Source organism: Colletotrichum paranaense (assembly GCF_030867605.1).
Source record: "Colletotrichum paranaense strain IMI 384185 chromosome Unknown Scaffold_5.1, whole genome shotgun sequence".
Classification (NCBI taxonomy): Eukaryota; Fungi; Ascomycota; class Sordariomycetes; order Glomerellales; family Glomerellaceae; genus Colletotrichum; species Colletotrichum paranaense.
This window is the reverse complement of record NW_026848963.1, coordinates 2737020-2761191: the sequence shown is the minus strand read 5'-3', so window position 1 is coordinate 2761191 and position 24172 is coordinate 2737020. Positions and strand designations below refer to the sequence as shown.

Genomic DNA, 24172 nt, shown 5'->3' with positions numbered 1-24172 from the left:
GCAAATCCGACCCTATCTCTGAGGCGTGTCTTTCTCCAGCGAGCCTAGTATCGTAAGCTGTCTTAATTCCTCCAGACCTGATTTCGGAAGCACACATCCGAGGGTCAGTCTAGTATCCTATTAGTCAATCATAGCAAACCCCCGCTAAAATCAAAATCCGGGGCAATCGCCTCGGTCCATAACCAACTCCCCGCGAGCTGATCGTCGTCGAAAGCGGCCATATTCGGTTCCCAATCGAGCAAGCCCGCTATGGACAGCATTTGTTCTGAAGCGAGCCCATTTGTTGTGCTGCCAATAGCCGGGCCGGCTTCTGTGGGTTGTTCGGTTGGTAATGAAAGGTCACCAGCGTCTATGCGCAGTGAAGACTGATTCTCAGCCTGCATACCGCTGCTGCCGTCACCTGCAACTGACGGTGGAGCATGGAGCTGACGTTGAGCGAGACACAGCATCTCTTGGAGCTTTTCGAGCTCTTCCTTCCGGCACCGGGCCACAACGTTACCGCGCGCAATCATGGTATCAAGGATATCAGTCGTAGTTTGCATATAGCGGTTATCTCGCTCGGAAAGACTTGGCATGGAGGTCATCAAAGTAAGAACGAAAGCTGATGAGAACGCCTGCTCCAAGTCAAAGGGGAGGAAAGATTCTGACTAGCACATCAGTTCATGTAAGGACCGCTCGTAGATCATATGTATGCCTACCTAGTAGGTGCTGAGACTGTAATGTTGACAGAATCCGAAGCGATTTGTTTGCCGAATCTGATGATGTCTTCAAAAGTGCTTTGATTGGGCTCGCTAGGCCTCTGTTCAAATTTCCTCGCCTTCCTAGAACATCTTGTAAGAGGCACATGAGGATTGGGCGTGTGGCAAGAACGACACACTTGAGATAGTCAGCTTCCAGACACTTAGTAAGGTTCTCTAAATTCACTTACTTGGTGATAACATAAGTTCAGTGTAGCGGAAACCCTGGACGCAGGTTCAGAGTTGTTGAACTTGAACTCGAACCCCGCCGTAAGCTGAGGTGCTAGCCTTGCCATGTCTCTTAAAACTTCCTGGACACTCTTCAGAAATGAAGGATCGAGTTTTCCGTCTACGCCGTATACAGCTATGTTTCGGTTAGAGAGTTCCAGTCCTGTATGTGGGCTCTCTAAACTCACTATTCAAAACCTTGGCAAGCAGCTGAGACAGGACAACGTGGATTCCGAGTGCCTTATACTTGTGAACAACCGGGTCTGATCTTGGCAGTTGAACGGTGATGTCGCTATCTTGTATCGAATTGGGAGCGCCCATAAGGGATGACATCTTGCGGTCTAAGATATACAGGGTCCACCAGACGCAGCGGAGTCTGTTAGCCTCACTGTCGTTAAGTTGGTCTCTTAGTGGTTCTCGGTGTAACCCTTGCGAAACGGCAATCCGAAATGCTTGACCGATCTGCTAGAATCAGCGAAAAGGCTCGGCAAGTGACTAAAGGCTGGCCATTAACTCACGTAGGTATAAGCACTGTTTCTGTGGTCTACCGACTGCAAGTATAGAGCAAGACCGCATAGTATCTCTACGGATAGCACAGGGTCTTGATATAGTCCATGAACATCAGGAAGCAGCTCGAGAGCCCTCGTCACCAAATCACTTCCAGGAGGGGTCTGATTTGGGTTTCCAGGGACTAAAAGAGCTTTCCCGAAAGCCATGATGATGAGGAATTGGATATACCACAATCTGGAACCTACCGTCGGTTCCAGCTTCGGTCCTGTTCTGTAGAGATCGTAAAGCCCAGTCATGAAGCTTTCCTCGTCAAAGAGATGGTATGTCTGCCCGAGATGAAACTTGACCGTATTTGTGAGATACAGAGCATAGTCTAGGGAGGGGATATCAACTGTGGCTTGCGGGGTGATGCCTCTAGACGAGGGCCAGTCCAGCTTGAATGCTTCAGCATCAACATTGAGAGGAACCTCTGGAGATTCGTGTTGGCCGAGATGACCCTGGATCATGTTTAGTACCTGTCGGCTGTATGCCCAAGTTGATGAAGGCCCAAGCCATCCTGTAAGCCGCTTAGATTGAAAGAAGCAACGATGACGCCAAGTAGTTACTCACTCCTTCTACCTGTTGCATCCGTGAGGAACTTTGATGGTCCGCTCGCTAATGGATTCCGCATGTTCGAGAAACCACGGCGTTCTTCCGGGTCATCCTCACCGCCGACGATAGTCGTGCCGTCGTCGAGACTGAAACTACGTGCCGGTGGCGAGGCTCCGTGGCCGACCTCTATCAACACTGGTGCTGTTGTTTCATCAACCACTACATGTAGCAATTATTATGATAAGTGAAATCCCACTAAGTAACGCGATACAAGATGAAGGCTTACCATCACGAAGGCCAGCATCAGCGGGCGACGTGGACCGATGACGTCGAGATCGTTTCGCTGTCGGTGAAGTCGATATTTCCCCTTCGACGCCATATCCCGACTTGCGTTTCAACTCGTTAAGAAACCTTTAGATAATTAGATCTTGGGCTTCAAAGAAAAACAAAAGACACGTTAAAGCGGGTCTGGATTACCTCTCGGATACGACAACCTTCCGATCTTCTTTATCAAAGACGCACTCCACCGACTTGCGCAGGCAATTCGCACAAGGTAATGAGCCCGAACACTTCACCTTCCGTTCACGGCACCGAGTACAACTTGAATTATCATTAGAATCCGATTGACTGATACCTGCTCTCACATCCGAGGATGCTGAGCCTGGAGGTTGCTGCACTCACGCGTTGCTCGCTCGCTTGCCGCGCGGGACAGAGTTTGCCGTCTCAGCTTCTTGCTCGGCTGAGCTGCTTGAACTCTCGCCTTCGCCAGCCATCACATCGGTATTTTCAATTATTCACAAAAAGGTCTCATGGGTGCATTTGCCCTATGTTGTCTAGTTTCTCTCGTTGAAGTCTTGTAATTGTCAATCTCGAGATGAAATGAGGTGCGGAGACATGTTGATTGCATCTCCAATTCCAGCCACAGTGATGATTGTGGCGCACCTTAGCGTGCTTTGAACAACTCAGAAGCCAGTCTCCCAAAGTCAGTATCTCGGCTCAACTCAGGCTTGAGTTTACTCTCCCCTTAATCGAACGTGGCATTCTGTTTGCTTCTCAAATATCTTTTGCTTTCTTTCGGCATTGACTAATACCAGACTTTTGTCTTCTTCCCACTGCTTGATAAACCGATAGCGCGGAGCAGTAGGGCCCCTCAGCTCGGCTCACTGGGCCGAAGATCGCTCCTTGACTCGGCTTCCTGGCCCGCCTGCACTCTAGCCACAAATTACTGTAATGGGACACTCTACCGATGCCATGGCTCTGAGCAAAGTCACGGCATCAGGGTCTCTCCATTCACGACGATGCAAATTCTGGTCACCTGTTTGCTAAAGCAAGGCAGCATAGACTACCTACCTTACTGAACATGCTTTTGACTGCACTGTACAGGCTTACAAGCACTGGAAACGCAGCAAAAAATGACCATTTGCCGTGGCCTCTGTTTGGTATTGTTGAGTTGCGAGTAGGACGTTGCAATGGACTACCTCCTGCCTCAGAGTCGCTCTCGTTAACAGCTTGGAGTCTAAAAACAAAAGCTCTCGTCCGTGTCTACGCGATATCTTCCAAAACTGAATCTCTTACCTAGGGCAAAGGATTTTGGTAAATAGGAACCTACAAATTTATAGAGCATTTGTCCTTGTTTGATTGGTGTTTGAACAGGACAAAGCACTCGATGTAACAGTAAGTATGGTTTACCGCTTACATTGTTTACGAGGCCTTCAGAGTTGGTCTCCCGCTATCCACGCGAGTGAATGCTACACATGCATCGGGGGCAGAGATCGCGTGAAGATATAAGAAGACGTAGTACCCAAAAGGGATCCAAATTACCGGTCTAACCCAGATTCATGGTGCCATTCGAAAGGTATGTACTGTCAAATTATGTGCAAGAAGTAAAGGCTATGTACAAATTTTCCCACTGAGGAGTCGTGGTGTGTCAATCAAAGAAACACGCCGAGCCCAGGGGTACGAAAATCGGATGTTCCCTGAGGCAGGCTGTTCAATGATCCCTTTCTAACAGTTGCCCGATGCAGTGAAGGAGGCCTTCTCCTTGGTACCAACTTTGTTTACGACGACCTGCTTACCGTTGGAGCAGGTGACGCGGACGCTGACTGTGTCCACAAGGAAGCCGTCACCACTGCTCTTCTGCCAGTAGTTGTAGTCCTGACGGACGGTGGGCTGCCAGCTCTTGCCGCTGTCGGTACTGACTTCGAACTTGGTGACTGGGTAGTTGTGGTTCACAACTTGCATGGAGAACCTAGGAGTTATGTAAGTCAGACTATCTGGGTCACTGCTGTGATAAAAGACACATACCAATACTTCGAAGTTCCTTCCTTATTTCGGACGATCAAGGGCGAGGTGATGCCGCAAGGAACCTGTTCCCATGAGACGCTGATCTGTCCCTTATTGGGATCGTCGAGCTTGGCGAAAGCGTCGGGGAAGAGATCGAGTTGGCCGCTTCCGCAACCTGAGGGGCACTTATCGACGACCTGATACCCAGTTAAAATGGCTCGTAGATGTGATTGAAAGAGATTATTGATACTCACCATAACCTTGATGGTGTTACCCTTGGGTCCCTTCACATTGAGGCAAGTACCGCAGTTTCCGTTGTAGTTGGTATAGGACAAGGCAGTACCCAGGACGCTTGATGGCAACGTGTAACCGGAAAACAGGCAGTTACCTCCGTTCAGGTTTCCACCATACCAAGTTGCAACAGCGCTCGTGGCAGCGGTGGTGCCTTGAACCATGACGGCAAGGGCCACGCCGAGAGAAATAAGACCGTGCATCTTGATGGATGGAGGGGATGATCCTGGAAGTCAAGTGAGAATGAACTGAATGGAAGGCTGGTTGGGAAGAGATCGCAGGAAAGCCAGCTCGATTTATACCAGGAAGCCCACGATGCTTGTCCCAATCACTCTAAAGCACGCAACCAAATGAAGAAGGTCTCAAGGGACGGGATGGCATACTGTCAGCCATGCGGCATCCCACAGAAGAAACAATACTCAATTCATTAATCTATTTCACCCGAATGACAAACTCTTTGGGGTATCATTCCTAAAGACTAATGGCTCTTGCAACTTATCAGAAACCCGCCACTCAGCAATAACAGCCCCCCTTTCTCTACCATGTGAGACTACATGGGGGAATCGTGCCCTCTAATTTGTCAAAGTAGCGCTAGGAGCGCGGAGCAAGCGGAAACGCGATCGGGAAACGGAGCCACAGAGGTTCACAATGGACCTGTTCTGCCTCCTACTCTATACTAGCAGCGGACTGTGCTTCGTCGGCTCCCCGGCTACCTGCATTAATTTATAGGTGTCATCCTGTCAAGGGGGCTTGTATCCGCGTCGTACGGTTTGTTGCCGACTTTGGGTTTATCCCTTGGTGGAGGAGCGTGCCAATTGGGAGCTTTAAAGTTCAACGTTTCACTAAATAGTCAATGCTAACCCAAAGGGATGGTTACTGGCCGCGAGTCTGGACCGGAGTGGATAGTGGACATGAGTCGCGATATTGCGGGCGGTGCCGTATTTCAGATTGCACGGCCTGTTCGTGAGCAGAATTCCACTTCGGATCCCACGTGGACGGATCGCGTTGTGGGAATCTATTGTGAAAAGAGACAGGGCTGCTTCAAATGCCATGTCTTCGGGTCTAGCCTATTTCTTCTTCTCCATGCCGGTATTCCGTGCAGGTGGTTGATGGCCCTGTCAGGCTGTCATCGGTCAAGCCAGTGTTCGCTCATAACTAGTAAAAGCGATGTCCTAGTGACGATCACATTTCTTTTGTACATCCCTTTGATTATCTTGCCGCACAACAAGTTGCTTGGCTATTGCCGAGTTGCTCAGATAGATTACAGACGGCCGTTCTGGCGAATGGCATTGACGCATAGATTTTTGTTTGCATTCTTCCGAAACAAAACGTCCTGTTGTTTGTCTCTCGAGATTCAATCTAGGCCATCACATAAGCCTACTAATTTGTACATATTGTCATTTGCAACCATGACATATTGACATTTAAATTGCCAGCAACATCCTTCAGTCAGACCATACCCTCGCTATTGACGAGCTTTTTCGAACGCATCTGAACTCTCTTAGTGAAAAGACTGATTCCTCTGCACGTGAGCCGTCAGAGACCTACCTTAAGCTGATGAATGCCCGGGTGCGCTGACCCGTCAGAAGTCCGCCATCGCCCCGCTTAGACTGGACAAGGCAGTTTGGAGCATACACCACATCTCACACGACAAGGTAGGTAACGATGCATCTTCGGTCAAGTTGTAGTCACATCCAATTGGCACTTGCCCAACAGCCTCTCACCCACGGGTTACGAAACTGTACCCGGAAGATCGGAATCACTGAATCAGCACCATGGTCCAGCCCCAACGATCTGGCCCAACCGGTGCTTGAAAAACGACCACTCACCAATGTAGGACTGATAGCCGAGGATATGACTCGAGATTCAAGCTGAACGAGAACGCTTTCGTATTCTCGCATATAACACGCTAACTGAAGATGGCATTCGGCGAGCGGGTCTTGAAGTCAGACCATGTGTGTCGCCGCATGCGTCCGATGTTCACCGGTGAGGAAGGGTCCACACCACGAACTTCTCAAGCCGCAGACGGAATGTCTCAACATCCGCCCTGCCTGGATTACTCCCGGATTCTTCAACATCGTCTGCTCACCGGAAGTCGCATCATTTAAACGCCCCAAATCATTTCTGTTCCGACTGCCTGTGACGTTTTCATACTTTGGTTCGTCTCATGTTTTCTTGATATCATGTGTCCGTGGTGAATGGCAAGCGCGTCAAAATGTATATCTAAGTCTCTCCATGCGTGACTTATCGTCAGACATGGGCATGCATTAACCTAGTCAAAAACTGTCCGGTAATTCTCACACCACAATGGTCACCACACAATCAAAACCCGAGTCTTCTGGTCTGGACATGTCGAAGTACATCACTCCGTGGAAGCTTGATCCACAGCAACCATACCTCCTGAAAAATTGCAGAATTGTTGACCCTGTTCATGGATCGATCAGCAGCAATGCCACTATCGCCCTGTCCGCCGGCAAGATTATTTCCGTTGAAGCAGGCGAGCCAGCAAAGTCGGATAGAATTGAGATCAAGACAGAGAACATTATCGACCTTGAGGGAAAATATGTCTGCCCCGGTCTGATCGACTGCCATGTCCACATCGCAGTTACACCAGGCGCAGCCAGTCTGGCGTCGTACCGAGACATGACTGAGACCAAAAGCCTTCTGCGGCAGCCTAGTGTTCTGAAGTCAATGCTCCAGCGCGGGTTCACTACTGTCAGAGACTGCGGTGGCGCAACTCTCGCCATGAAAGAGGCTGTTGAAGAGGGCATCTATCCCGGTCCGCGCCTCTTCATCTCTGGAAAGGCTCTGTCCCAGACTGGCGGCCACGGTGACATGAGAGGGCGACACGACACCATCCCCTGTTGCGGCGGCGCTGTTTCGGGCATCAGTCGAATCGTAGATGGGGTGCCGGAATGCTACCGTGTTGCTAGAGACGAGTTACGCCAAGGTGCAGACTTCATCAAGATCATGGGCGGTGGTGGCGTTGCCAGTCCAACTGACCGCATCGACCAGCTCCAGTTCTCGGACGACGAAATCAAGGCTATAGTCACCGTCGCAAATAACGCAAAGACATATGTCACGAGTCACTGCTATACCACAGAGGCAGTGACACAGGCCATCAACCAGGGCGTCAAGGGTATTGAGCACGGCAACCTGATCGATCTCGAAACTGCAAAATTGATGGCGGATACGGGGACCTTTCTCACGCCGACGCTTGTCACTCACTTCGTATCAAAGGAGTCACATTTCCTAGATGCTGAGTCAGAGGCCAAAGTCACCACTGTACTTGAACAGGGCTTAGTTACACTCAAGATGGCAACTGAGGTCGGTGTCACAGTATGTTTCGGAACAGATCTGCTGGGTCCAACTCACTTCGCTCAGTCGAAAGAGTTCTCTATTCGCAGTCAAGTCCAGACATCTCTTCAGATTCTGCAAAGCGCCACTATCAATGCCGCCAAGCTGCTTGGCCAAGAAAACAAGCTTGGCCAGGTCAAGGAAGGATTCATGGCAGATTTATTGATTCTAGATCGTAACCCTCTGGATGATATCACAATCCTGGACAAGTCTCAGGAGTCTATATTGGCTGTTGTGAAGGATGGCAGGGTCATGCATTCGCATCTGAGCTATATGAAAGAAGAGCCGAGAGTCTGAGGGCCCGGGGTCAATTGACCTCAAGTATAGAATCATTCAATTAGCATCAATAGAGATCCAAAGGATTTCTTGCATCTTATCTTAACAGCAATTCTTCCTGGGCGCGTTTGTCTCGCTCTTACCGGTGACCAAGTTTGATCAAAATCTATTCCAAACCATTCGTATTGACTTGATATCCTACCGTATCTACAGCTTTTCGAACGAATCGAACTCTATTCGACAAATTTCTTCGTGTAAAATGACTTCGGCTTTATGGTGGTGTTCCAAAGCGCGTACTCAAGAGACCGAGTAGCCGGCCGCGATTTCGGCTTTTGAGCCCCATCTCTACGTCACCTGAGTTTTTTTCCCCCCCGGATTGTTAATAGAAAACACGATTTGTAATGTATCATGGCTGATAAATCACATTCAGAATCTCAGGGACATGATCTCCAATAAGAAAGGCATCAATCCATTGAAGAATCCCAGCCTGCCTGGAGATACATCCAAAGCTCTTCGCTGCCAATTTTGACTAGGAACTTCTTCTATTGATTACGCTTCCTTAGTCATGTCGACCACAGTAACAACCTCTCAACCCCATGCAATGGAACTTGGCTCGGCTCCAATAGACGATGGCATGGAGACGGAAACTCGAGTATCAGCTATCACCCGTCGACTAGAAGCCTCTGCCATCCCTCGAGAGTTCGCCTCCTTCGCGGAAGAAATCGGGTTCGTCTGCATATGCTCTATGGGCCAGCTGCTGTTTGCAATACATCTTTCGCATACCTTTGTCAATCAAATCACTTTAATCGACGCTCTGAAAACGACTTCGCTCAATACACCATGGCTTATCGGTTCATATCTCGTCGCTAACGGAGTTTCCGTTGTGATCTCGGGCTCCTTGGCAGATCTTATCAGTCCGAAACATCTTACCTGTGCGGCCTTCATCTGGCTTACTCTTTGGAATCTTATCGGTGCGTTCTCTGTCATACCTAAGAGAATGATACTATTCTTCGTCGCTCGAGCAATGTCTGGCTTGGCTGTTGGAACCCTTTGCTCCGCGGCAATGAGCATACTCGGGAGGGTTTACAATCCCGGTCTACGGAAGAACCGAGTATTTTCTTTGATGGGTGCCATGATTCCCCTCGGGTTTGCCCTCGGGTTCATACAGGGCGGTGCGTTAAGTACACATTTGCCTTGGATATTCGGGTCAACATCCATCTTGTCTCTGGCATGCCTCGTCGCCGCTATCTGGTGTATTCCTTCTCTCCCCAATGAATCATTGTCTTTGAAGGACTTTGACTACATCGGAGCTGCAGCAGCAATTCTTGGATGCGGATTGCTCATCTTTGGTCTCACTCAAGGATCGCCTGCGCAGTGGACTCCATACACTTACACCCTTGTCATCATCGGAGTTGCCTGTTTAGCCAGCTTCGGTCTCATTGAGAGCCGTGTACGGCGGCCGCTGATCGACAATCGCCTTTGGAAGACTCCTGGATTCTTTCCTTTGATCTCGTCCTATTTCCTAGGATACGGTGCTTATGCCGGAGCCTGGCAATTCTATGCGGTGCGCTTTCTGCTTACCATCCAGCAAAAGCCACCCATCATTGTCGCATGTTATCTTCTCCCTATCGGCGTAAGCGGAACCCTTGCGTCGTGGATTGTATCCAGGACGCTTCATATAATACCGGGACACGTTATCATGATGGGAAGTATGCTTGCATTTGCCACAGGCCCTGCTTTCTTCTTACCTCAACAAGCGGGTACACTTTATTGGGCGCTCTCATTTCCCTGCTTCATCGTAAGCACATTTGGGCCGGATATGTCGTTCGCAGCTGTCTCCGTGTTCATCACGTCAAACGTGCCCAGATCGTACCAAGGTGCTGCAGGAAGCTTGGTCATCACTGCGCAAAACCTGTCCACCGCTGTATTCGCGGCATTGGGAGACACTATTGGGGAAAAGATCACAGGGCAGCCGGGGGGTTCCCTAGACTTAATGGCCCTGCGTTCTATCTGGTGGCTGAGCCTGGCGACCGCTCTGACAGGCGCTTTGATATGTGGTTTCTTCGTCAGAATACCAAGGAGTGAAGAGAAGGAGCATATCAGCTGAATGCATGCACAGGAATATGAAGGATTCTTGGGTATTACTGGTCATAAAACATTTATTATGTCTATCAACACCTCGATGGTGTATTTCAATTGATATAGCCTCATGATCGTTACCTAACCACGCTTATTCAAATGCTGGCCTACCTTCTGGTGGCACTGGGGTATCATCAAGCTTTCTTCTAAATCTCTGCATCTCCAGGGTTCTACACCGTCTCGCTGGACTTCTGTGATTGCGTAGTGGTTGAGCAAGCCGCAACATGCTCAAGGTCGACATTGAGGTCGTACGACGGCTCGCTGACGACATCAAATCTGCTCATGCGTGTTATTTGCAGCGTCTTGACGGTTGATTTGTAGTTGTAAGCGTTAGACTTGTCCGAATAGCCAGCGTTTCGGTTCGATCGGAAGTACGGTCTTAGGCATGGTAATGTCGCGACTAAAAGACCAATATTGACGTCTAGCTCGCTCCAAAGTTCTGCGGCTCAGCCGTCAGCACACGTATCAAAGAGCCTATAGAGACATGCAGCATGTTCAAACTCACCAACTAAACCGAAAGGCAAGGCCTCGACCGATGCTGTCTGAATCGTAATGAAGCGAACGAGAGAGAAGGTCATGTTGATGATGCCGAGACCAAAGGTACAATAAACGCCGATTTTGAGGGCTCTCTTGATCTTCAAATCAGGTAAGATGAGCCAAGGAAGGCAGAAAACTTTGTAGAAAGTCAGGAAATCTTTGAGTTGAAAGACCAGGGTCTCTGTTTACTTACTCAGAATATCCCCGAAGAAATGCAATGCCCAGCCGACTTGGAAGACAATTGCGGGAGACGAAGCCGAGCACATAACATTTTCTGTTCCTACGACCCGATCTTCGACAGACCTGACCGAGAGCTGAAGTCAGTTTCAATGCCTGAGAACAGGATTTCTCGCTGTCGGATTAACTGACCAGTTCTTACTAAGGGGCAGGCAAATAGTGAAAAGCAAAATCATGCTGACCAAGTACGCCAGCCCAACGTATATTATAGCAGTCCATAACATCATTCGTCGATAGTACATAAAAATGGGGAATATCTGAACGTAGACGGCGAGAAGGGCTCCTTTGCAGAGGTAGAATGTTGTGAAGAATGGTATGCTGCTGGCCCAAAACAACTTTCAGGCACGGAGTGTCAGTACAACTAAATTGATCATGAAGAAGGTGTTCTTTCTTACCCTCATAATTAGCATTACTTCGTCGTCGTTTCCGTTGAATCCATCGAGATTGATTTTGATATTTTGATGCAAAGCGCCCATGACTGTGAACTGTATATCGAATGAGGCAGTTACAACTGCAGAGCACCATGCTAGGCATAGGAAGTAATCGCTAATTTGTAATTTCCTCCCCTGGATGTTGATTCGGAGATGAAGAGAAGCAGCTAGTACTGCGCCGGCGGTCAAGATGGTGACCCATCCCGTCGTCTAAGTTCGTGCCAGAAAGGTCAGCGATCATGTTCCGATTTCCCAGGTCCCGACGTTCAGAATCTGAGATCTGACATACAATGATTGTTACCGCCTTTGGGGTCGGAAAGTGAGCCATTATCCATCGTCACATCTTCACACACGTTATTGAGCCCCGTCAAGAAAGTGGGCGTCTGGAATTATTAAAGAGGATGGAAAAAGAGCTGAATGCCTGCGTGGGCTAGTTGAGACAGACTGACTCCTAGCGTGAGATGAGAATCATACTAGCACTGGTTCCGTTATCCGATTTCGAACTAAATATACGTACGATACCGAATTCATCGTCCGGATTCGGAAGTGCTCTAACTTTATCCTTGAAAGTCGCGCCCATCGGCCGACCCTAGATCCTCTTGCACATGCGTGAAAGCGCTGCAAGAACACAAATACAGCAAGGCAGGCGTCCTCCAAAGGGATGCATAACGATGTGGACATGGCTTGCATGAACTCATTGTGAAGATAATGCCGATGCCAACCATTATAGAGAGAACATTAATTGAATCGAAGTGGACCATTTAAGCGGGTTCTTCATATTCATTGCATCAGGGGTCCGAGATGAGTGTCTTGGTCGGCTGACATGCTGTTTCCCCTGCAACGTGGAGTATTGTCTTGGATACAAAAGATCACCCGTGTCACCGCCTGCTTCAAGATCTGACACCCCGCTCGCCGAGTTCATTCTTAGATTCAAAGAGCGCCGGTAAAGTATATCATCGGATGCCTCTCATTTGCGGCCCTTCCTCGATCGGGATCGAGTTCGGGAAGCCGAAAGGACAACGGCCCGCGGAATTCTTCAAATAAAACACAAGATGCGTTGAGCCCTTACGAGCCTTAGTTTGGTACCACTATGAGCCTATCTACAGGTAGTAAAGGGTTCAAAACAGCCAAACTCCGCGCATACGTTTCGCGCACTCCGTTTCGTCCGTACCCGTGCAGCTGATTTGACGGGCCGGAACGGTGCCCATGGAACCAGTCTGTGCGATCCGCGCCACATCGCAGCACATGGTTACGTAGACTGAGCCGCTCTATCCTGATCACTCACGCTACCATTTGGCTGCAGTCCTAATCTATGTAGACTAGCCGCGCCGAGACCAATGTGGTGAACTAGACCCGGGGCAGCACGTGGAATAATCAGGTTGTTTACAGGCTTCGGCCTTTCGAAACGGGAACTAGCTTCTGGGAGAACCCGAAGAGTGGCCCACTCGCTGCGTAGCCGTTCTAGACCAGCACTTTCCGATGTTTTGATGAGTACGGACGTATGATCTTCCCCCATCAGATAGCAATCATTGGGCAAGAGACCTAAAGGTACGTTTCAAGAGCACGCCATTATACAGTCAACACAGTATTCTAGACGGATTCTTTCGCTTTGACGACACGCTGATCGATTTGAATTCCAACAATGACCCTTCTAGATGTATTTTGAACATTTCCGTCGAGTGAATTGGAGACTTCACGGAGAGAAACGCGTGGAAATATTGAGCATGATGAGATGAATCTACTTAGGTAGATACCTTGCTCAATGATCCTCGCGGCTCGCCAGAGACATATAGGTCAGAAGTCAAATCACCTTCATCCATCCCGAGGTTGGATTTTGAGAGCTGATGTTGACTGACTCTAATATTCATCTATAATTTTCCATGTATCAAATATCGGTACCTAGTGAACAAGCAGCTTCTGAAGGGACCCCGGTGTCCGGGCCGCATGTTCACTCGAGGCCTCCGCCGGGACGGCCCCACTTCGCCGCGTTTCCGAAACCATCGAATCCGGGCATGGGTGAGACAAGGCGAGTAAGGGTGGCGGAAATCGAAGACACAGGAAACGTTTCTGTACGAATCATCTAACGTAAGCTCGGTTTGCCCGCACCACTTTGTGCTCGCCTTTGACGAAAACGGCCTGCCGCGATCCGACAATTCGAACTTACGATTGGCCCTTCCCCCACGCCCTTCCGGCACCCGGTAACAGTTGCTCATCTAGCCATCGATCCTTTACTATACCTAGATAATATGATGTGTCTCTCTTTCTTCCGGCGCAGAGCAACCCTGGGGGGTTTCAGACTCCTGTTCCAAAACGGTACCTAGCCTCGGCGACCTCGGCGAGGTGTGGCGCATCTTCGCCGGTCGAAACTGACTGGCTGGGAAACAACCACTGTTCAAGAAAGAAGACATAAGATGACGTGCTCTGGTCATAGAAGAAATGGAAAGATCATTGGAGTGGCTTGAAAAGTTCCAAACCTGTTGTAAAACAACCATAGCGGACCGGGCCTGTTCACATATCGCTCTGACAAGTTTCATGTCTGCTCGAATTTGTCCCTGCGCTGTCGGATTTAATGAGCAGAAGTCACGACGTCACTTTTCCAAAGCTTCGCAGGAAAGATGGAGTAGTCATTTATTAACATCACGAAATGCTAAACTATTTGGTTAGGTAAGACGATGAGATTATAATTCTTGCTCTTCCTGCCATCCTACCGCAGTATTTACCACAAAGTCTTAGTTCATAAGTTCAACCAAGGGCTCCAGCTTGCGCCCAAAAAGGATCTATCGTTCAATTTTGCCATGACCAATTGGTCTTCTAGACGGCTCTCCATCGGCTCGAAGCCGATATATCGCGAACCGGACCTTGTTCCTCGCAAGTAACGCTCACGAAGTCGGTCCGAATAATCTTTCCGTCAGAGGGACGCTGACTTGAGTCACTTTGTCTGGATGTGAGAGTTGGGGCATTTAAAGAAGCTGATATGCCCTGGTTTGAGTCGGTTGCTGGCGTAAGGATATTCTCCTGGCTGTCGCCCTCGACAATGGTGAGACCAAGTTCATCTTTGGGTTTGATTTTTGGCTTGCGCTGTCCCAGCTCAATACCTCCTCCTCCCCGAGATTTTGACTTGCTCTGAGAGCCGTAGTCCTCATAGTATTGCGGCGTTTGTTTGGATCCCTTAGCCGAGCTGAAGGGGTTGCGTCGAAGAATGAGCTCAAGAAGCGGCTGCATGACAGGTATTGAGCTTGCGATAATGATGGTGCTGCCCTCGACACTACCGGAATCCAAATTCAGTAAGGTGTTTCTTCCTGTGAGCCTCCTGAAGCGGATTGTACGTTGTAAAGAAAGGGCTAGACTTACACTGTCCAGATCACCAGATCAGAGGTATCGTCTATGCGGAAAAGATCAGTAAGATCTATCAACTTATTCAACAGGAAATGCGGGGCCCCACATGAGAAATCCTTGCTCGCAAGGGACGGGATGCGAGTCGTCTTGTAAATAGCAACGATACCAGATCTTCAAGTTATTAGTTGTATGAATCATGTGTTGAAGCTGCAAACTGGCCGAAAGAAAGAAGAGTCTTACATTGACCCGATGCCTAGCGCACAAGAAAGCGCAATTTTCTTTTTTGTGGCCATCTGAAGGCGGAATAGTACAATTGCCGGGTAAACAGCGAGGTATACATCGACAAAGGCCGAAAAAGCTGTGTCGTAGAACAGTATTAGCAAAACTCAAGAACCTTTCTAAGTACTTATGGAAAAGGGTTGCCTCACATCCCGCATAAATGCAATAGGCCACCAGAATATTGACATCAAAGCAGGTGCCCTTGACAGAAAAGTCCCACAAGGACCTGGCCGGCATGCAACGTCCAAGTAGGAGACCAGCCGTCACGAACAGCGTCAACTGGCACCAAATCCCCAGCCACCATAAAAACCACTTATGATATCTGTCAGGGTTCATCAGTCGAACCAACAAGGAGACAACAGCTAGTTTGGGGAGACCGAAGGACATGATACCAGGGCAGAAAGCTGCCGTAGTCCAGAGAATGGCTCCCTGCTGCTGCTCGGTCGATAATAGGGACATGTGCCTTCCGTTTCCGTAGGTGACTGCGATCGTAGACAAAGCCGTTGAGATGTAACCGCAGAACTGGGAAAATTCTTAAATTAGACTGAGTTGCTGACGCGAAAGAGGCAAGCGAAGAGAGTGTAATTCGTGACAGGAACTTCACAGACAACCATAGACACGTACCAATCCTAAGATGATGAACCAATCATCGCTCTGGAACTTCTTCATTATCTTCCCCCTCACGTAGACACGACCGAAGACGAAGCAAGTGCTGATGGCCGTGACAATCCAGCAGACGATAACGATGATTGGCCCTTTGTCCTGAGCCTTCCACTCATCTGATCCCTCCGCTGGCGAAGCCGACATATTGGATTTGTAGTAGGCAACGAATGGGAATATATCGATCACGGAAAATGTGACACAGGAGACAAGAGCTGATCTAGGCGCAACCAAGACTCTGTTGAATAAATGCAAAGCAGACTGCGGCATAATGCCTTGCAGAGCGATTCTCCAGCGTCGACCAAGAAATTGGCCGAAGACGTGCAGATCTTGCGCAACCTGGGATTCTTACCAGGTATTGGAGTGCTCGGGGTGATCAGGTGTCGTGTCGTTAGCTGGAGACGGAGCAATCTCCTATTCGACCCTCTTTGTCTGCTGATGACCACCATGCGCGTCAAGAGCTGCTCCTTAAGGCTCGGTCTATAGTACAAGCCCTCGAGGCTCCAAGAGAGACCATGATCAAGCACTGCTGGGCACAGGTAAGCCTCAGGTGGTCAGCTGATATACATGTTACTTGATATGACTAACTTTCGTCAAAGACCGGTGCAATTTCTGGTATCAACTTTGGCGTAGATACGGGTCTGTGGAAGCTCATGGCCAAGAACGGCGACAGGCCACAGACGGTGAAGGAGCTTGCTGAAGCTCTCGGCGTCGACCCGGCCCTGCTCAGTTAGTGAGCTCCCTTCTTGTACTACTCACATGGCTCATAATTTCTACAGGCCGCCTCATGCGCCATCTTGGTGCCATGGGCTATATCAAGGAGACAAGCCTTGATGAGTACCAACCTACCAACTTCTCAAAGTCATTGAGCCTCCCCATGATTGGAGATGGGTATATCGCGATGTAAGTCGAACTATTTAGCTCCCTGTTGGACTCCTTGCCCTCGCATACTTAGTTGCTCTATTGCATTTTATCAATGCCTTTGCTAACTTCTTGGAAATCCAAGGACATCTTGCACTGGCGCTGGGCCCTTGAGATTCCACGAGTACTCTCGCAAGAGGGGCTTCAAGAATCCCACTGATGCCAAGGACACACCTATGATGTACGCATACAACACTGACAAGGATATGTTTGCGTGGCAGCAGGACCTTGGATGTAAGTACAATTACCAACATACTTTGGTGACAGATGGGCACTAACATGCAATCTACAAAGACGGTACTCACTTCAACCACCACATGTCCGGCTACCGCCAGGGTCGTAATCCTTGGATGGCCCCCGGCTTTTTCCCCGTCAAGGAGAGGCTTATCGAGGGCGCTAGCACGGACACCGACGCACCCTTCTTGGTGGACATTGGCGGCAGCATCGGTCACGACTTGGCTGAGTTCCACTCGTACTTCCCTGAGGCGCCAGGCAAGCTGATCCTGCAGGATCTTCCAGTCGTTCTTGGCCAGATCCAAGAGCTCACGCCAGCAATCACACCAATGGGCCATGACTTTCTGATAGAGCAGCTCGTGAAGGGAGCTCGCGCCCACTACATGCACTCATGTCTGCATGACTGGCCGGATAACGTCTGTGAGACTATCCTGAAGCAGATCAAGGCTGCTATGAAGCCTGGGTACAGCAAGTTGTTGGTCAATGAGAATGTCATTCCCTCAACAGGAGCATGGTGGGAGACGTCGGCTCTTGACATGGTCATGCTAACGCTTTTTTGCTCAAAGGAGCGTACTGAGGGTGACTGGTACCACTTGTTGGAGATCATCGCAGGACTGAAGATTGTCAAAATTTGGGGTGGTGGCAAAGGTGTTGAGAGTCTGATCGAGGTTGAGCTTCCCTAAACTTCCTAGTTTATCTACCTATTGTACTTGTACGTCGTGCTTGTCATTTATATTGATAAAGACGAAGTACAGAATCGTGCATCAAGTGCTAGAGTCACCTATTCTTTAGAACCACTTCGAACCTTTGGCAGACTCAGAGCTTCCCGTTCACATTTGTCCTAGTGACCTTGTCAATGGCCTGTGCTGCGCGCTTCACATTCTCCTCGCTCAAGCCAGCAAGATTGATCCTTCCGGACCCTGGGAGATGAACATGATACGCCTCAACTAGCTCCCTGCACTGAGATGGTGACAGCGCCAGGCACCTATACACAAGATTAGCGATGTAACCATCCACCGTTAAGAACACAGCACTACTGACGAGAACAGCCCCTTTTCCTTCACCAGATATGACCAATTTCCGGGTGTCTACTTGAAGTCAATCCTGGCACGTATGTCTGCTTTCGGAACAAAGTACCTTGAGACGCATCGCAAGCTCATCATACAGAGCTTGGCGATTTCTCTTCAGACGTTTCCTCATGCCATCGGTCTCTGAAGTCCTAAAGCATGTTGTTAGCGGATGACAAACAGGGACTTCTCGAACACCGACTTACCACTCTTTTCGCAAGTCGGCATCGTCGAGTACGATCTTGACAAGACGGCTACCGTAGGCCGGAGCTGATGAGTACGTGTGCCTGATCAAACTTCGAAGCCTATCTTGAACATTTGCAGCTACCTCCTGCGAGTTGCCAACAAAATGAAGGGCGCCACATCGCTCCCCATACAATGCAAAGTTCTTTGAGAATGACTGGCAAACCATCATCTCAATCCCCGCATCTACGAAAGCGCGTACACCTGCGGCATCTTCGTCAAGCCCGTCACCCAGGCCCTGATACGCTATATCAAAGAACGGCAAGTGCCCGTAATATTTTATCTCACAAGCTAACTCCTCCCATTGTTTTAGGCTTAGATCGACTCCGGTAGGATTATGGCAGCAACCTTGCAATACGAAAATGCTGCCTCGCGCAGCCGATCGTACAGTATCGAGGAGAGCGGTAAAGTTGACAGCATGTTTTGACGCATCGAGATAGGGGTAAGTGGTGGTTTTCAGACCCGTATCTTGGAAAATCGGGATGTGGTTTCCCCATGTGGGAACTCCGATGTAGACTCTGGGTTCCGGTTCCATAAGTTTTGAAATGAAGAGAGCTCCCAGTGAGTTGGCCCCTGTCCCGGAGATGGTCTGAACTGAAGAAATCTGGATATTGAAGTTAGTGTATTTGACCTGGGAAGTGATCTGAATCTATTCGGATATCATTTGATCTCAGAAGACTACGAAGCCAACCACATACTCTGCCAGTTTGAAGGGCATCGCTGTGCGCGCCAAAGATGACTTCTGCGGCCAATCGGAGAAAATCCGCATTTCCTATCGTCAACTCATACTAGACAAAGATCTCAGCCTACTATTTTCCAAAACGTTGGGTTTAAGACTCCTACATCATGCCCTAGGCCCAGCTCATCTAGTTCTAATTTGGCCTACATTTTGATCAGTTCTGACTCCAATCGAAGCTTACCCTTTGTTGTCTCTGGTACTGGGGCAGAAACTTTTGACGATACCTTTTTGACAACCTCCAGCTCTTGGTAACTACCCTCTTCGTTACGATAGATGCCAACACCCAAGTCGACCTTTTCTGGGCTTGTGTCGTTGTCTGCATCTCTTTTGAGGGTGAACATGGGGTCCGGAGGACCGGGCTGTACGTGTCCAAACATCGTGGCAAAGCTGGAATGCCAAAGCTGGAATGAAGAAACGCTGAAGGCTTTTGCAAGTAAGCCTTCGAGCTTTCTCGTAATTTTTTGAATTGACCACTCAAATATTAGCGAGCAAATGGCGACTCAAATTCCCCGGCTAACTAGCATCCATCGCCGAGTTGGCGGCGGTGCGGGCTACCGAGTCTCCACTTGACACTTGCACGCTATCGGGAAGGCTGGCCGAATCGCTCAGATTGGCGGGAAGAGGAGCCGAACCATCAACAAGTAAGCTGACACTATCCTCGGCCCAAGGAAGTACTGAATACTAAATAATATCTTCATGATACCTCATGATGAAGTACTGCACGTTGACAATTCAGTAATCTTTTCGTTCATCTAAAATGGCCTCTCTCCTTTCCAACAGCTTGACTCGCCTAAGCGCGTCGGGAAAGCTATGCACGGTATGCTTCAGAAGAGAGCCATAGTATTACTCCTCTTACTGACATAACGATATAGGCAATGGGCATTCGCCTTGTGGCAAATACACAAATTGTCCATTTGGCGGCAAACGGAGGGTTTGATGCTCTTTTCATTGATCTCGAACATTCGACATTATCCATTCATGATGCCAGTCAGCACTGTATCGTTGGTCTTCAGTTGGGTATGACGCCCTTTGTCAGAGTACCTTATCAGTGCGGCAATGGCTTTGTTCAAAAGGTTCTCGATGGAGGAGCCATGGGAGTTGTATTTCCTCACATTCACGGCCGCGGTAAGTACCACAAGAGATTCCTACCTGGATTTCCGCGTCCATTCGGTTGGCAAGAGGAACTTACAAAGTCCTTGCAGTTGATGCCATGGCTGCTGTCTCGATCTGCAAATATCCGCCGCAAGGAAAGAGGTCCATCACTGGCCAACTGCCCGTATTCTCATTAAAGGCTGTGCCACAGAGCACCATAATCTCAGAGACGAACGCCAACGGCTCAACTGTATTCCTGATGATCGAGACGAAGGAGAGTATTGAGAACATCGACGAGATCGCTTCTGTTGAAGGCGCCGACGTTCTCCTCGTCGGGTCGAATGACCTCGCTATCGAGTTAGGCGCGCCGAGCCAATTTAAGAGTCCAGTTTTTCGGGAAGCTATGGAGATCGTAAGCCGGGCATGCAAAAAACACGGCAAGATCATGGGCTTGGCTGGTATCTACAACAACCATGAGCTGCATGACTGGGCGATTAATGAACTAGGCGTCCGCTTTCTCCTTGGAGGACAAGACTCTGCGATACTAGCCCGGGGAGCTGCAGAAACAATGGCGGAGATCGCGAAAGTGCAGAAGTAATCTCCAAATATTCAAATGATCAAGGCCTAACATCGTCAAAAACCAATTTCCAGTCATCTGAGACACATTGCAACTTTATACTATGCACGAAATCCTCGGGTCTGTTGTTGGTGTTCATGATCTTGGATCTGGGCTATTCTGCTCACGTGCAGCGGTTATGTCTCAGGACTTGCGTGGTGAGCGCCACCATTACATCATCACCGTTGAACGATTCTTGAACACAACCATTTCCCCGGACGCCTCGGAATAACCATATTCACTCTACCTCTTAGATATTGTTGCCTGATTACTAGTCGCATGGCCTGATTCAAGAGCCCACTTTACATATTCCCTGAGGAAAGGCTTCAGTTTCCGCCTTAGCACCACAACATCCTTTATCATGGCCTCCATTCTGCTCGCCATCCCGCGCATTATTCTCGCGTTCGAATACTTCGTCGGCGGTATTCCTAGACTCGGCCCTTGGCCTTTCAAGACGCTTCACGAGAGAATCTACCGAAAGTCTCAGAAGACTGCGCCGTTCCTCCACCCACTCTACCCTTTCACTGATCAACGCAAGATCAAGCTTCATATGCAATACATCGGAGCGCTGATGGTCACGGAAGGCTTCCTACTCGCGCTGCCACAAACCCGAGGGGGGGCTTTCGCCCTCTTCCTGGGATGCTTTTTGACATCTTCTGGATACTGGAGCCAGATGCGAGCCGACATGCCCTATTGGCTTCCCGTCACAAACTTTGGTTTGGCGTGGCTCGTATGGTACATTGAAAAGCTTTGAGAGTATATCAATATGGAGACAGACGAGAGCTCAGATTTGTGTTGTATTACTATAGTACGTCATTAATTATGCCCAAACTTGAAGAAAACTGGATTATTTCGACAGACTTCTTGTGCACAGAAGACTCTTCCAACTTGTCTATCTTCGTAGCAACATCACTTGAGTGTAATGCTCGAACGTAATCAGAATCCCGAGTAGTATTCTATCGTCAACTGAAACCTAACTTGAACTTGAGCAGATGAACATTCTTCTATCAAGGGTCGCCCTGTAGATTGCCAGCGACAGATAGAATCTTGAACAGCAATCACGCGGCCTCTGTCGTGTCGGATTGCAGAGGCTTTCTTCCATAGATGGACCAGCTGGAAATGTCAGCGTTGAATGCAAGAGCCTCATCCAGGAGCCAACTTACATTTTGAAGTACGCGTGGATCGACCGATCTTGGAACTCTTTTCGAATCTCAGCCATGAAAACAATGACTTCCTCCTTGCTCCAACCGTGAACCCTTGTGAAAGGGGCCATGCAGAAGCCTTCCCAACCAGCAACAAGATTCTCGTGGTTCCAGATTCCCAACTCCTTGTACCTCTCGTGCTTGGGCCAGGAGTTCGTGGGCCACTTGTACAGTTGCCTGTGGACGTCCTCGAACCCGGTATTGATTAGCACATCCTTGAGAGAGCTCATCTCGAGGAAGGGCCTTCCGATGATTTCGCCTGCGTCATGAAGTAACTTGGCAGACCTGGAGATTGCAGACTCTGGCTTCAGGGTCCCGTCATCAGATGTGGGGATGACATCGATTTCGTTCAATTCGAGGTATCCTCCAGGCTCCAGATTACTTCAACATGTCAAAAATAAATATCTTTGAAGGTGTGAGGTGTGACTGACTCATAGCAAGTTTTGATATATGCGTTCCAGTCCTTGAGGGATGAGTTCATCATGCGACTATGAATGTAGTCGAATGAGTGAGAAAACGTCCAGGGTTGTTCAATGTCGTCGATCTCAAACTTGACGTTGGGTGGCACGCTGTATTTGATCGTCAGCATACTGTATCGGAAGCCAAATGGGACGAGAATGAGCACATACAATTCCGGCTGAATAGCGGAAAGATCAATGCCTCGCACCTACATTCACTATTAGAAGGTGTGTGAGTTGTGTTACGTGCAATTGGGTATCAAACCTCAGCATCTGGATGCTCTTCGCCAAAGTCAATGGCCCATATGCCACTACCTGTGCCAACGTCCAACACCTTTCCAACCTTTGCATCAGGTTCGTTTGGAGGGGCAGTTGCGAGTCTGTCATCAAAGGTCAGGATGAATAGGTTGTGCTGCAGATCTATGTGAAATAGGTTAAGAGCTGATTTGGAAAGTGTTCCTTGGAGTTTTCATGTCATACCGAGACGATCGTTTTCTCTCTCGTCATTTGGAAACCAGTATTCTATTTGATGTTTTTGAGATCAGCATCAAAGAGATCATGATCATCTCATTCCCTTTCCTTGTTAGAACTTACTCCCGTCTTTATACTTGTGGTAGGTTCTACCGTTTTCCAAACGGTAGTCTAGAATCGAACTGCTCACACTTGCACTCGAAGAAGCTACACTCTGATGGTTCCTTAGTAAGGCGGTATATTACTGGAAGTTGGTCCCTCAGCCTACGCTTCCAATTTCTGAGGACGTATCGCTCTGTTTGATAGTCTTAGTATTTTCGCGCAATGCTTTGTGGACGAGCTGCATTGGCCTCACCTGTTCATCCTCGGCGAGCAAAACAACCTCATGGTCGGGCTGAGCGTTGGCATCAGCAGCCGCGTTGTTTCCAGTGTTATCCTCACACATCGTGTGTCTTCAACGTCTTCTTTCTGTACTTGGAAGAGTTTGAGAGGCACCTTAACAGGGTGGACTCGAACCAGGTGACGCCTGTTGTTAACCCAGTGCGGTAATAGGTAGTTTGGTCGTGGCAGAACTTGAAACTTCGTTTTCGAAGGTTCCTCCCGAACATTCGGTTGGACGCTCTCTCTCTTATTGAGAGACAAGATCTTTCCACAATTACCCCTCTTCTTGGCTTCCGCTCATGCGCGTGGAAGCAAACATTGTTGGTGCAAGACGACCAACTGCATGCGTTTTGTTCCCACTTTTACGGAGGTGCATCCCAAAATAGGAATGAGCCTCACGTATCAGAGCACGTTAAACCCAGAGCACTGGTTCATCGTGCCTACAAAGGAATGGTGGCGGGTACAGTAATCTTTCGGAACGCAGCCCGGGTCCGCGGCTATCCGCACGAGCTGCCGTTATCCTTGGACGAGCCAGCTACTGGAGAGGCCAACTGACACTGACATAATGTGATGTCCCAGTCCCGTCAGATCACCGCTAACTCAATGTCTTGTGGCACAAACTTGCAGGGTACTTCAGCTCCTGGTTACTAATTGAACTTCGGGAGGCTCCGCGAAGCGTTCGGTCCAGTGACGCAGGAGCTAGATAGCGAATCACCGGGACTGAGAGGCAGTTTTATTTCTCACCTCTCACAAACCGTTTACCAGGTCAGGATAAAGCGTTGTGGTCATAACGAGATGATCAATTAGAGAAAAAACTCTGGGGAGTGTTCCGATGCGTCTATCTGCGCTACTGAGG

General features: G+C 49.0%; 12 protein-coding genes across 12 annotated transcripts, besides 1 other annotated feature; 6 read left to right on the top strand and 6 right to left on the bottom strand.

The window, feature by feature from the left end:
- Positions 1-128: 128 nt before the first annotated feature.
- Positions 129-2839, bottom strand: CPAR01_07326 (uncharacterized protein; the record flags this gene model as incomplete). The annotated part of the gene is made up of 8 exons (XM_060491595.1): positions 129-643; positions 699-876; positions 929-1101; positions 1154-1427; positions 1484-2031; positions 2085-2285; positions 2353-2477; positions 2748-2839. The coding sequence occupies 8 exons, from the start codon at positions 2837-2839 to the stop codon at positions 129-131; spliced, it is 2106 nt and encodes a 701-aa protein (XP_060350469.1).
- Positions 2840-4070: 1231 nt separating this feature from the next.
- CPAR01_07325 (rare lipoprotein A) lies at positions 4071-4843 on the bottom strand (the record flags this gene model as incomplete). Its single annotated transcript, XM_060491594.1, has 3 exons — positions 4071-4314; positions 4371-4546; positions 4604-4843. 3 exons carry the CDS (start codon positions 4841-4843, stop codon positions 4071-4073), a joined length of 660 nt encoding a protein of 219 aa, XP_060350468.1.
- A 188-nt stretch (positions 4844-5031) lies between these two features.
- Positions 5032-5115: a sequence feature (Short protein (CPAR01_07324, KAK1541335.1) was converted to a misc_feature.).
- A 394-nt stretch (positions 5116-5509) lies between these two features.
- On the top strand, positions 5510-6061 carry CPAR01_07323 (uncharacterized protein; the record flags this gene model as incomplete). Its single annotated transcript, XM_060491593.1, has 1 exon — positions 5510-6061. The coding sequence occupies one exon, from the start codon at positions 5510-5512 to the stop codon at positions 6059-6061; it is 552 nt and encodes a 183-aa protein (XP_060350467.1).
- An 886-nt stretch (positions 6062-6947) lies between these two features.
- CPAR01_07322 (amidohydrolase) lies at positions 6948-8294 on the top strand (the record flags this gene model as incomplete). Its single annotated transcript, XM_060491592.1, has 1 exon — positions 6948-8294. One exon carries the CDS (start codon positions 6948-6950, stop codon positions 8292-8294), a length of 1347 nt encoding a protein of 448 aa, XP_060350466.1.
- Positions 8295-8838: 544 nt separating this feature from the next.
- CPAR01_07321 (uncharacterized protein) lies at positions 8839-10380 on the top strand (the record flags this gene model as incomplete). The annotated part of the gene is made up of 1 exon (XM_060491591.1): positions 8839-10380. One exon carries the CDS (start codon positions 8839-8841, stop codon positions 10378-10380), a length of 1542 nt encoding a protein of 513 aa, XP_060350465.1.
- A 202-nt stretch (positions 10381-10582) lies between these two features.
- Positions 10583-11945, bottom strand: CPAR01_07320 (uncharacterized protein; the record flags this gene model as incomplete). Its single annotated transcript, XM_060491590.1, has 6 exons — positions 10583-10851; positions 10918-11085; positions 11143-11252; positions 11319-11521; positions 11582-11827; positions 11907-11945. The coding sequence occupies 6 exons, from the start codon at positions 11943-11945 to the stop codon at positions 10583-10585; spliced, it is 1035 nt and encodes a 344-aa protein (XP_060350464.1).
- Positions 11946-14428: 2483 nt separating this feature from the next.
- CPAR01_07319 (uncharacterized protein) lies at positions 14429-16039 on the bottom strand (the record flags this gene model as incomplete). Its single annotated transcript, XM_060491589.1, has 5 exons — positions 14429-14927; positions 14969-15124; positions 15194-15311; positions 15382-15754; positions 15857-16039. 5 exons carry the CDS (start codon positions 16037-16039, stop codon positions 14429-14431), a joined length of 1329 nt encoding a protein of 442 aa, XP_060350463.1.
- A 368-nt stretch (positions 16040-16407) lies between these two features.
- CPAR01_07318 (uncharacterized protein) lies at positions 16408-17730 on the top strand (the record flags this gene model as incomplete). Its single annotated transcript, XM_060491588.1, has 5 exons — positions 16408-16431; positions 16492-16621; positions 16672-16795; positions 16899-17047; positions 17108-17730. 5 exons carry the CDS (start codon positions 16408-16410, stop codon positions 17728-17730), a joined length of 1050 nt encoding a protein of 349 aa, XP_060350462.1.
- Positions 17731-17863: 133 nt separating this feature from the next.
- CPAR01_07317 (aspartate aminotransferase) lies at positions 17864-19473 on the bottom strand (the record flags this gene model as incomplete). The annotated part of the gene is made up of 7 exons (XM_060491587.1): positions 17864-18032; positions 18089-18135; positions 18185-18266; positions 18321-19006; positions 19056-19145; positions 19201-19239; positions 19297-19473. The coding sequence occupies 7 exons, from the start codon at positions 19471-19473 to the stop codon at positions 17864-17866; spliced, it is 1290 nt and encodes a 429-aa protein (XP_060350461.1).
- A 380-nt stretch (positions 19474-19853) lies between these two features.
- On the top strand, positions 19854-20786 carry CPAR01_07316 (HpcH/HpaI aldolase; the record flags this gene model as incomplete). The annotated part of the gene is made up of 3 exons (XM_060491586.1): positions 19854-19913; positions 19969-20221; positions 20299-20786. 3 exons carry the CDS (start codon positions 19854-19856, stop codon positions 20784-20786), a joined length of 801 nt encoding a protein of 266 aa, XP_060350460.1.
- A 379-nt stretch (positions 20787-21165) lies between these two features.
- On the top strand, positions 21166-21558 carry CPAR01_07315 (uncharacterized protein; the record flags this gene model as incomplete). Its single annotated transcript, XM_060491585.1, has 1 exon — positions 21166-21558. The coding sequence occupies one exon, from the start codon at positions 21166-21168 to the stop codon at positions 21556-21558; it is 393 nt and encodes a 130-aa protein (XP_060350459.1).
- Positions 21559-21862: 304 nt separating this feature from the next.
- CPAR01_07314 (TAM domain methyltransferase) lies at positions 21863-23380 on the bottom strand (the record flags this gene model as incomplete). The annotated part of the gene is made up of 9 exons (XM_060491584.1): positions 21863-21917; positions 21968-22387; positions 22438-22575; positions 22636-22673; positions 22730-22884; positions 22945-22986; positions 23059-23149; positions 23204-23230; positions 23291-23380. 9 exons carry the CDS (start codon positions 23378-23380, stop codon positions 21863-21865), a joined length of 1056 nt encoding a protein of 351 aa, XP_060350458.1.
- Between the last annotated feature and the right edge of the window lie 792 nt (positions 23381-24172).